General features: G+C 45.1%; 2 protein-coding genes across 4 annotated transcripts in view; one reads left to right on the forward strand and one right to left on the reverse strand.

Annotated features, from left to right (window-relative positions):
• The window catches only part of LOC120977908 (butyrophilin subfamily 1 member A1-like), a 63,034-nt gene extending 60,840 nt beyond the window's left edge, over positions 1-2,194 (reverse strand). The window contains exons 1-2 of one of the 3 annotated variants that reach the window (XM_040406067.1): positions 2,126-2,168; positions 1,815-1,972 (exon numbers count right to left, since the gene is read on the reverse strand). In XM_040406067.1, the coding sequence (XP_040262001.1) occupies positions 1,815-1,869 (55 nt within the window). In that variant the 5' untranslated portion in view covers positions 1,870-1,972; positions 2,126-2,168. Of the gene's footprint in view, positions 1-1,814; positions 1,991-2,125 lie in introns of all 3 variants that reach the window. The other 2 variants (XM_040406068.1, XM_040406070.1) reach the window with 2 other exon arrangements.
• LOC120977907 (butyrophilin subfamily 1 member A1-like) overlaps positions 2,001-12,135 on the forward strand; it is a 32,635-nt gene continuing 22,500 nt past the window's right edge. The window contains exons 1-5 of the mRNA XM_040406066.1: positions 2,001-2,160; positions 4,162-4,512; positions 6,320-6,598; positions 9,620-9,736; positions 11,564-11,596. Of these exons, the coding sequence (XP_040262000.1) occupies positions 2,109-2,160; positions 4,162-4,512; positions 6,320-6,598; positions 9,620-9,736; positions 11,564-11,596 (832 nt within the window). The 5' untranslated portion in view covers positions 2,001-2,108. The remainder of the gene's footprint in view (positions 2,161-4,161; positions 4,513-6,319; positions 6,599-9,619; positions 9,737-11,563; positions 11,597-12,135) is intronic.

The following is a 12,135-nucleotide window of genomic DNA, read 5'->3' on the forward strand; positions in this document are numbered from 1 at the left end:
ACACTACTTACTTTAGCATTACCATGTTGACAATATAGGCTTTCTATACTTACATAGCTAACACATATTATTGGTTTATTCACAGGTGAGACTTCTAGATTTTTCTCCCTCATTTAAGCCATAATAAAAGGCTATAGCCTTACCATTTAAAGAATAGAGGTTAGAAAGCTAGAACATATTACTGGTGTTTTCATAATCATATATTGTACCTATGGAAAAAAACACTAATATGTATTAGCTTTCTAAATATAGAAAACCTCTATACTTAACATGGTAAGGCTATAGTAAGTAGTTTGTATGATATGTACATGTTACTACACAAATCTGCCCTCAGCATGGTGATGTCTAGCCCTAACCCTAACCCTAACCCTGTCAATCAAGGGGAGGGAAGCACATGGGTGTTACAAAACCATAGCTCCAAGGATTCAGCTCCACCCCTTGGAGCTCCAATCTGCTCATTTGCATATGAATCAAACACAGATATCTTTGTAGCTGTTTAACATACAGACAAAAGAAAGGTTTAATTTTAACCAGCATTATCAACCTCACCAGACAGTCTGCTTGGATTAATAGGGTTGATTATGCGGATAGAGGCTCTTTGAGCACTGTATGTCACCTTTGAGGTTTCTTCAAATTGTAGTACACTCTCATTTACTTAGCTAATTCTGTATTAGGCCTCACGTACACGACTGCGTGTCAGCTGAATGGGGTTGAATGGGGTCAGTGATCCACATCCGACGGTCCGCACCGCAAGTGAATGGGTCCGCATCAGTGATGCGATGTGCACACGGCCGATGTCCGTATTTTGCGGACCAGCTGTTTATGGGCGGCAGTACGGGCAGGGACCTGCTACGGTTGTGTACATGAGGCATGAATCCTTAGGCCTCCTGCACACGACCGTTTTTTTCCCCCGTTTACTGGCCGTTTTTTTTGCGTTCCGTATACGGTCCGTATACAGAACCATTTATTTCAATGGTTCCGCAAAAAAAACTGAATGTACTCCGTATGCATTCCGTTTCAGTATTTCCGTTTTTCCGTTCCATTTAAAGATAGAACATGTCCTATTATTGCCCGCAAATCATGTTCCGTGGCTCCATTCAAGTCAATGGGTCCACAAAAAAACGGAACACCTACGGAAATGCATCCGTACGTCTTCCGTTTCCGTTCCGTTTTTTGCGGAACCATCTATTGAAAATGTTATGCCCAGCCCAATTTTATCTATGTAATTACTGTATACTGCATATGCCATACGGAAAAACGGAACAGAGACGGAAACACGCCGAAAAAAATAAAAACGGAACAACAGATCCGTGAAAAACGGACCGCAAAACACTGAAAAAGCCATACGGTCGTGTGCAGGAGGCCTTATGCTGTAAATGTTCCATACACAGAAAGTCTGCACATAATATGCAATGCGTAAATATGCTGATAGGGTGGATGCACACATACGTTTTTAGTGGCGTTTTCTGCAGATTTGCGGTTTTTGAAACGCCAGCTCCAGATGTTAGCTGAATGTTTATGGGGATTAATAAATTCAGGACACATGAATATTTTTTGGCTATTGCTGTAGAGAAAAAAAAGCCTGAAAAAAATGTCACCCCCAAATTCGTTTTCAAGAAAACTCCACTTAAAGCCATAAAAAACGCAAGGGGTCCACGGCAGTAAAAAAAACAAAAAATTGCAAAGAGCAAATCTGTGTGTGAGGGAAGCCTTCATGACTCTTGCTTGCAAAGGAAGCAACTATGATTCAGGGAAATGACTGCCAATGCCGTCCCCTGATATATCGGTCTACGCTTCTGTATAGATTACTGTACCTGACACGGCAGCAGCCACGAGGGTCAGAATAGAAAACAAGAAGGGAGGCTCCATCTTCCCAGCTTTCCTCAGCCCCTGCTCCTTCCGTCAGCTCTCCCTATTCATCATGTGTCTGCGATTTCGGTCTCTGTTGCAAGACTCTGGTCATGTGGTTCTTCTGTTTGAGGAAATCAGACTGACAGAATTAAATAAAGGGCGTGAGAGGCGGCGGCGGCCGGGGAGCAGGGAGGGGGACGAGGAAGGTGGAAGAGTTCCAGAAAGGGTGACACTGTGCTGCATGGTAAAGACGAGGAATGGAGAAGCTGCTCACCTCTCTGGTTCTGCTCCTGGTCCCGGCGGCGTCAGGTAATCTCGCCTTCCACAGTGGGCAGAGGCTGCACACCCCATCAGCTCTGCTTTGCCGAGTAGGGTAAATCTGTAACTCCTTGTTTGCGTTTGATTTGGCGGCCCCCAGTCCTGTCCAGCAGTTCCTCACTGTCTTCCAGATTTCTGTGCTGGCGACATTTTTTTTACATGCCGAAACTGAATGCGAATCCCGCGCAAAGCTGGAGGGTTCGTGGGATCCGATACATTGTAACAAGTCCTGCAGCTGCGTCATCCTTTATACTGAGCTATTTTTCTCTGTTTTCTTTTCAGGCTGATCCCTACTTTATAGCGACTTAGATTGTGAGCCCCATTGATGATAACGCCTGTAAAGCGCTGCGGAATAGAGCAGTGCTATATAAGTGCAGAAAAAATAAAAATAGCACATATCTCCAGAACCGGCCTTAGGCCTCATGCACACGACCGTTCAGTTTTTTTGCGGTCCGCAAAAAAACGGAAAGCCACCTGTGTGCCTTCTGCAATTTGCGGAACGGGCGGCCGATTGTAGAAAACGGACAAGAATAGGACATGTTCTATTTTTTTTTTTGTGGGGCCATGGAACGGAGCAACGGATGCGGAAAGAGTGTGAAGTGAATGGGTCCGCAAAAACGGCGGCTCGGATGCGGACCCAAACAACGGCCGTGTGCATGAGGCCTTAGGGGTGTGCATACTTAATGATATTTTGGTTGGTAAATGCAAGGCATTTAAGGGGGCCACCAGACAATGGCCAAGCCCACCCCGGAACCCCCATTTATGGGGACCCCTATTTTGGCCTGGGGCAAGCAGGATTTGCCAGGATTGCATCTGAAAATGAGGGACAATCCTGGCAGATTCAGGACTGTTGGTAGTAGTGCCCCTTCAGCTTCCCGGGCACTGAAGGCTAGCAATCACCATAAATCCATAAGGGGTTTTCCTGGACTTTAATACTCATGATCTTTAGGATATGCCATCAATTTCAGATCAATGGGGGTCCGATCAAGTGCACTGGAGCAGCACAGCAGTAGCCAGACATGGTCCCTTTATTCCAGGACATTTTGGGGATCACAGGCGCCCTTCAATATCATTGTCTCAATTAAACTAAAGGTAGAATTCCCCTTTAATAACCCAAGATGTAACTGGGCATTTATTATACCTGATGTCACCCATACATGGCACCCGCAGCTTTGTCGCTCTCATGTCTGCCAATGCCATGACAGCAGAATGGAACCGGGTGTAACAAGCGGGCGGACTGGCACCAATAATCTCATGTACGGGGATTGTTGATTTCTATTCAACTACAAATATCATGAAATGAGAGTAGACCAGGACTGCCATTCCCCAGAGTTATATGGAGCATTGTATTACCTATCCGGTGTATACATCCCCTCTTACAAACAAGCAGCTACATCCATTATCATTAAATCCTGCATGGAGGATTTTTTTGGGGACGAAAGCCAGAATTCATTGTCAGGGCCGAAAGCGGCCAGATCACCAACGGATCCTATTATAGTCAATGGGGATCCATTGTGCACAGCCCTATCCGGCAATGTCAGATCAGGCTGCCGGAGTTCTCATCGCATGTGTGAACTTAGCCTAAGCATATCATGTGGGATACTGTCTGATGAGCTGTGTATCTAATCCCAGTCTGCATAGCTGAAGTATCTAAGCCTATCATGTGTGATACTTGGAGTGAACACACCCATGTATAATGCTTTGTATGTATCCACCTGCCCCCTGATGTCCCATTCCTGCCCCCATGATGATGATAAAAATACATCAGAGGCCTGGTCCTTCTCGTTAACCCCTCCCAATTTTTGGAAAAGTGGTGAAAAAAAAAAAAAAATCCCCTTCACATCTGTGGTCCCCCTTTACATCTGTGGTCCCCCTTTAGTTAACCCTTCATTATACTCTGGAACTGTGTCACACACTGCCCCCCAGAGAGGGTTGAAGGTCCTTTCCTGTATCATACCTCGGTAATTGCGTCCCTCTTTCTGTCTATTACAGGTCAGTTTCTGGTACACGCTCCAGTTAAAGAGTTGGTGGCAGAGGTGGGATCGGACATTCTCTTGCCATGTATCCTCACCCCAAGGCTGGCCGAAGCTGGGCTGGAAGTGCGATGGTTCCACAAACTCTTTACCAATATAGTCTTTTTGTTAAAAGATGGAACCGAGGGTCGGCAGCAACAGAGCCCACGTTACCGGGGCCGGGCATCCATGAACGAGAGGTCCACCACTGGGAATTTATCACTTTTTCTACATAATGTCCAACTTTCCGATTCTGGGAAATATCACTGCTTGGTGGAGAACAGCACAACTAAGGTCTACGAAGATGACTCCATGGAGCTCCATGTTGTGGGTCAGTCTTTCATCCATATGTGAACCATGGATGGGTTCAATAAGCCCCCTCCATAAAGCTGCTCTATAAACCATATAATAGAGTAAGGTCAACCCGAAAGGTCTTTTGCTAGGTCACCAGAGGAGAAAAGGTGGCCATATGCCCTAAATAGCTGTCATTTGGCCAACAGCTATTTTTCCCAACTCCCCCATATACACTCGACGTGGCTTGGGAGAGTGGAATATGCCACTTTCAGATAATTGTGGACTTAAAGAGGATCAGACTTGATAAAAAGCACACACACCTGACCCTTTCTTTCCCCGACATCTACTCTCTCATACTCATTAGATGGTCAGCCAATCCCACCAAAACCATCAGTTTCAGATGACAATCATCTAATATGTATGGCTACTTAAAGTTACTTCTTTCTTGAATTAAATTCACCATATGGATAATGTATATAGTGTCAAGCCAGCTCATATGGCTACTACCGGGCCCAGGAAAGATGGCCCTAACGGGTGGAGAGAACCTCTCTAAACACACTACAGTGTTAGCAAGCAGTATCAGACCAGGGTTCTTTGGGCCCACTACAAGACATGATTGTGTGGGCTTCACTTCATTCTTGCTAACATGCCTTTATATTTTTTTTTAGGAATTTCTACAAATTAGAATTTCCTGGTTGCCATTGGAAACAAACATTGGTTTTGCTTCACCCCTACGGTCAGACGTGAACTAACAGTTTAGCTCTAATTGTGTTACTCTGTGCTCCCACAACGCACTGCTCTCTGGTTATATTATGCAAAAAGAGACCAATATAAGTGTTTAGAACGTACCTCGACATTCAATGTCGATTTTAATGGTGAAATGTTGAGTTCTTCCTTAAAGGGTTCATCAAAATTGGGAAGCCCTTTAGATATTGCCAGGTGGAGTGCAGGAATTAGACTAACCTGTCCAGTGTCAAACTCCTTTCTCCTCCACTTCTGGTTCATACGCGGCTGGAATTGTGTGACATGTTGTCTACATGCATGTCACCTCTGCCGGCCAATCGATGCTCCTCAGCGGTGATGTGTGCAGGGACGGCATGTGACCGCTGCTACGGCTGTGAATATTGAATATCCTGCAGATGTCACATGTCCGATCCAGTTGAGGCCAGAGACAGAGGAAAAGAGAGCGCCGGAGTGCCGGTGACAGGTGATTCTTTTTTTTTTAAAATCCCTGCACCCTGCCTGACAATATCAAAAAGGGTTCCTCTGAGAACCCCTTTAAAAGTGTCAGTTTGCTTTAAAAAACATTTGGTAATTGTCTGTCAAAAACAGGAAACGAGGTGGGGAATTTCTCATTTTGTGACAAAGCATAAAAAGAAAAGTGAAACAACTGGCAGACCAGCATGTACGCTACACGGGGTGGATTTTGTTTAACTCTCTCATGCATTTGACTGGTACTGTAAAAATATGTGGATTTGCAGCACACAGATCAAATTTTGCAGTGTCCCGCAGGGGCATCCTGGCCATAGACCCTACAGGGAAATTTCCTAGGGGGCCGATGTCCAGGGGACCACCCGAGGCCTCCTCATGGACACCAGCCAGGAACACAAAGATCTAAAGCTCTCATTAATTTATGTAGAAGCATCAGGGACTTCTGCATCTGGCCAGAGGGCGCATGTGCCTTCCTAAATTCAACTGTATTGCTGTCCTCAGGACAATGATTCAGTTTCGTACTGGTGTCCAGTGTGGCTAGACCTTTACAGTGTTAAACAATGTCCAGAGAGCAGTGCTCAGGTCCTGCACCATAGACCTAATAGTGTGAATTAAACCTCTGTTTCTCCCAGGGTCGGGGTCTCCACCGCTTGTAGCTGTTGCTCTTCAGGGCAGCTCCGTGGTCATCTCCTGTTCCTCTGATGGTTGGTTTCCAAGACCCACAATGTTCTGGAAGATGGAAAATGGAGTCCTCCTCAAACCAAGTGATCCAGAGAATGACACAGACAACACCGAACTGATCCGCGTGAAGAGCCGTATGCTTCTGAACCACTCCTCAGAGGGACGGGTCTACTGTGGCTTCAGACATCCCGTGACTGCGAGAGAGATTGGATCATATGTGACAGTCTCAGGTTTGCATCTGATAGCAAAGTTTTTTTCCCCTCTAAAAACATCCCAAAATGATTATAACCCCCCGACTCTGTTCGGGCATTTTTGTGGGATCAATGTGGTATCATTAGAGCCCTCCTACAGAGGTTGTGTTACCCAGATTGCTGAATAGTAAAACTACCCCGATAAACAATGATGCATCCTGGTCGATCTACCATTCAGAAGTCGGCCATTTGGTTATCACTCATAATAAAACAAAAGCTGGATGGATTTTGATATTAGGGGGGATTATGCTTCAAAGGGGTTGTTCGAATAAAAAAAATTGGCTAAAACCAAGGAATAAGATAAAATTTTAATGACCAGCGGCAAAGCTTTAGTATTTCCAGGCCAGTCTCTGTTTATTTGTCCTGCAGTCATGCATCAGGAACATCCATGTGACCACTGCAGCCAATCACTGACCTTAGCAATAACGTTAGCAAATATGGCATGTGATTTCTGAAATCAGTGACTGGCTGCAGCAGTCATGAAAGTAAGTGATGCCATTAGTACAGGACAACTAAGCAAAGCCCCTTGGTGACCACCAAATTGGTGGCACTACAGCAGCGGGGGATTGAACAGCTACTGTGAGTTCTGGTTATATTTTTATTTTATCACATTCCATTCATGGAAATCCCTTCAAAGTGGGGATTAGAGCACTGGTTTACTCTTCCAGGTTGTCTGATAGCCCCCAAAAGAGTGGAGGCCTCTCTCACACCAGGTAGAGCAGGGCATAGACAGCAGTCACCAGTAGGGGGAGACTGCAGCACACGTAGTTCTATTTCTCCCATTAGAAGCTGTATACAATAATATGTGGTGAGCCCCCTCTGGTGGTGGCTGTAGGGAGCCAGAAATGTCTCATTTACTTCTATGAGATACTCTGTGATACTGATAATGGGGGAAAACTGCTGACAGTATTGCTTATTGGGGGTACTATGCTGGCACTGTTAAATGGGCATCTGGGATTTTTGCAGAAATAACCACTACTTACTAATTGAATACCTTGCCGCTTCGGTGGTTCCCTCCATAGGGTTTAACTGGTAAGTAGTTGTTATTTTTTTTATTTTATACCATGGGCATTTTTCTTATAATCCCGTACAACCACTTTAAAACAATCACTCTTTGGTCGGCTAGAGGGTGGCTATAATTATGTGGGTTGTACAAGGTGTAGAATGAGAAGAAGAAACAGCGGCACTGCTGCTATTCGTCCCACAAACACCCCGTATTGCAAGACGCAGCAACCAACGGCCCAGCAGGTGCAGACAGGTTCGCGCGGTGCTCAGCGAAGCAGTTCAAGCAGACACTTGGTATAATCGTGGTAGTAGATAAAAAGATTTGCCGCACTCACCGCTGTCTTGGGAATACTTCAATGCTTTATTTCATGCAAATTATAAAGAACTTCGCAGGCTGGGGAGCGGAATGGGCCTTCAGTGTTGATCGGCGGTGACGGCCGTTTCGCGCGTAATTTGCGCTTCCTCGGACCGCTATGACACACACGCGCACAGCCATGCTATATATGGGCGTCCACCCGATCATCACTAAGGTAACAGGGAGGCGCTCCCACAGGTGCGCAAGTGTGCAGTTAAAATCAAGCAACAAACAGGACAACCTGTGCGCACACAGCGCAGCAAAGTATCATAATCCCGGCAAAAGGTTACATTATATAAGTGGGGCATGAACATGTGTAGGAGCGCATAAAGACAGGGGAATGTTCATAGAAATACTGCCATGTCATTTTTATCATTCATACAGAGGTAAAAAGATAAAATATCCCAGGGCGCAAGAATCCAGTCCAGATAGTGATAGTAAATAGAAAACGTATTTATTGCAGAAGTACAACGCGTTTCGGGGAGTAGTTCCCCTTCATCAGGTACATAACACTGCAGTGTTATGTACCTGATGAAGGGGAACTACTCCCCGAAACGCGTTGTACTTCTGCAATAAATACGTTTCAGAGACAAATTGGTCCATCGTGTGGTGAGACAACCTAAACAAACTAATTGGCTGCAGAGTAGAAAACCGCAGGGGAACTACAAGTGTGGAAATTGCTCATTTTGCCCCCATAATTTACAGAGTAAAATGTTAAGTATTGGGGAGGTCACACGTAAGGTTAAAGATTTTATTACCTGCCGTACGTCCTTTGTAGTCTATGTCATAGGTTTTACATTGGTAAGACTATTAGACCCCTTTTTGAAAGGGTCCGGGAGCATTTGAGCTCCATTGGAACGGGACGGGGCTCACCCCGCCTGATTGATCATGTCCGTGCAGTCCATGGCGGGGATCCATCGAGCCTCTCTTTTGCTGGTATTGAGGCCGTGGGACCCATCCCGAGGGGTGGTGATCGCCACCGCCTCTTGCTGCAACGGGAGGCCCGATGGATCATCAGAACCAGCGCCATGGGTCTGCACGGTCTGAATGATAAGAATGACATGGCAGTATTTCTATGAACATTCCCCTGTCTTTATGCGCTCCTACACATGTTCATGCCCCACTTATATAATGTAACCGTTTGCCGTGATTATAATACTTTGCTGCGCTGTGTGCGCACAGGTTGTCCTGTTTGTTGCTTGATTTTAACTGCACAGTTGCGCACCTTTGGGAGCGTCTCCCTGTTACCTTAGTGATGATCGGGTGGACGCCCATATATAGCATGGCTGTGCGCGTGTGTGTCATAGCGGTCCGAGGAAGCGCAAATTACGCGCGAAACGGCCGTCACCGCCGATCAACACTGAAGGGCCATTCCGCTCCCCAGCCTGCGAACTTCTTTATAATTTGCATGAAATAAAGCATTGAAGTATTCCCAAGACAGCGGTGAGTGCGGCGAATCTTTTTATCTACTACCACGATTATAATTATGTGGGTATGACCCGTACTTCTGGGCAGAGTTTAAAAAAAAGTGAGAACCTCATACTGTAAGTCTCCCTGATAATGTATTGTCTGTTTCCGTTTGCACTTGTTAGTTATCATTGTATGCTTGTTTCCTGCTTTTCCTATCACTTGTCATACAGATGAAATGTTTCCGCGAACCTCACCCTGGGCGATTGTCTTCTGGTTACTCCTGATAGTCACCATCACTCTTTCTGCTGGGATGGCTTGGTTTTTCTACTCGAGAAAAAGGAATCACGGTAATATAGACACACACATGATTTTCCCATACAATACAAATTCCCCTTTACCTGTGCAGATGTTTTGTTTCCTCCTGAGCCCATATTATAACTATATCACTTCTTGCAGAGCTCTACATGATTAGGATGTTCATTTGGGAATACGTCCTTCAAACAACTGCAATTTACAATCCAATACATCACTTGCTGTTTTTTACCACCACCGCAGACAGCATATTCTTTTCTTAGACATCAATGCACAGCACCCCCAGAGACATAATTTATTAAAATCAAGTACAGTGCATTCAGAAAGTCTTCAGACCCTTTAACTTTTTTCACATTTTGTTATGTTGCTCCTTGTGCTAAAATAAAATAAAAAAAATCAAGGTTTCCCCATCAATCTGCACTCAAATACCCCATAATGAGAACGTGAAAACAGAATTTTAGAAATGTTTAGAAATGTTTGCAAAATATTCAGACCCTTTGCTATGACACTTGATGTTTAGCTCTGGGGCCTGCTATTTCTCTTGATCATCTTTGAGATGTTTCTGCACCTTGATTGGAGTCTCCTGTGGTAAATTCAGGTGACTGGACATAAGGACCCATAAGGAGGAAAGAACTGCCTGTAGAGCTCAGAGACAGGATTGTGTGGTGGCACAGATCTGGAGAAGGGGACAACATTTTTTGCTGCACTGAAAGCTCCCAAGAGCACAGTGGCCTCCATAATTCTTACATGGAAGAAGTTTGGAACAACCAGGAATCTTCCTAGAGCTGGCCAGCCACCAATCTAAGTAATCAGGGGACAGGGGCCTTGGTAATAGCGGTGACCAAGAACCCAATAGTCACTCTGGCTGAGCTCCACAGTGACTGCAGATGGAAGACACTTCCAGAAGGTCAACCATCACTGCAGCATTCCACCAATCTGGGCTGTGTGGACAGAAAGAAGCCTATCTTCAGTAATAGACGCATAAAAGTTTGCAAAAAGGCATCTAAAGGACTCTCAGACTGTGAGAAATAAGATTCTCTGGTCTGGTAAAAGTAAGTTTGACCTTTTTTGTCCCAGTTCTAAGCATTAAGTTTGGAGGAAACCAGGCACTGCTCATCACCTGCCCAATACCATCTCTACATTGAAGCTTGGTGGTGGCGGAATTATGCTGGGGGGACAGGGAGACTGGTCAGGGTGGAGGGGAAACCAAATGGAGCAAAATATAGAGATATTCTTAGTGAAAACCCAATTTAGAGCGATCTAGACCTCAGACTGGGCTAAAGGTTCACCTTCGAACAATACAATGACCCTAAGCACACAGCCAAGACAACAAAGGAGCGTCTTAGGGACAACTCTGTGAATGTCCTTGAGTTGCCCAGCCAGAGCCCTGAACCCAAAGACACATCTCTGGAGAGACCTAAAAATGTCTGTCCACCGACGGTCCCCATCCAACCTCAAAGAGCTGGAGAGAAGCAAATCACCAAATCCGGGTGTAAACCTTGTGGCATCATCTCCAAGACTGGAGGCTTGAATCGCTGCCAAAGGAGCTTCAACTAAGTCCCGAGTAAAGGGGCTGAATAATTATGTCAGTGCAAGTTTTTCCATTTGAATAAATTAGTAGAGATTTTTAACATTCTGCACTGAATGAATCCCCCATTCAGTGCACAACGATGGGGAAAATTTGAACTTTTTTAAATGTTAGCACAAGGCTGCAACATAACAATATGTTAAAAAAGTAAAAAGGGAGTGGTGACTGAATGCACTGTAACTGTCACACATCGCATAGGAATAGCAATCACATAAGCAAATAATATTATATTTATGTCACCGGCCCTTATCTGGTTTTGGTTTTTTAATTGCAGAGATGCAGCTCAAGGAAAAGGACAACTGTATCGGTAAGTGCTCCCCTGTCAGGGTTTATGGTGGTATCTGGTGGTTCAGTGACCCTGTATGGTGGACAGCAAACAAGGAGGACATAATCAAATCTTCAGACCATCTCCTCATTATCTCTTTTAACAGCATTTGACTCCAGTCTTTGATTCCCCCTCACACTGGCAGATAAAGCGCCTAATTTGGGATGAGGCTTAGGACTAGTTACAAATTAGGAACTCTGCCGACAGTCCATAAGCCTGGAGTAAAACCTTCTCCCGCCTTTGATTGGAGTAGCTTTACTCCGCTTTTACACCTGTTTCCAGGCATAATAGATAGCAAATGTGTTGGGGCCAAAGTCCCGGCCCCCGTCACTCCTTTGCATTCCCAAGTAGCAAGGGGGGTATAAAAACGCCCATACAAAAAAACATTGTCAAAAAGAGTGTCTTGCAACAATTTTTAAACCAGAAGCTGGATTAAAAGATTCATAAATAACCCCCAGTAACTCCCCCAGCAGAATCGTGAGCGCAGCTCTGGAGTATAATACAGGATGTAACTAACGATC

The sequence above is a fragment of the Bufo bufo genome, chromosome 8 (assembly GCF_905171765.1).
Source record: "Bufo bufo chromosome 8, aBufBuf1.1, whole genome shotgun sequence".
Classification (NCBI taxonomy): domain Eukaryota; kingdom Metazoa; phylum Chordata; class Amphibia; order Anura; family Bufonidae; genus Bufo; species Bufo bufo.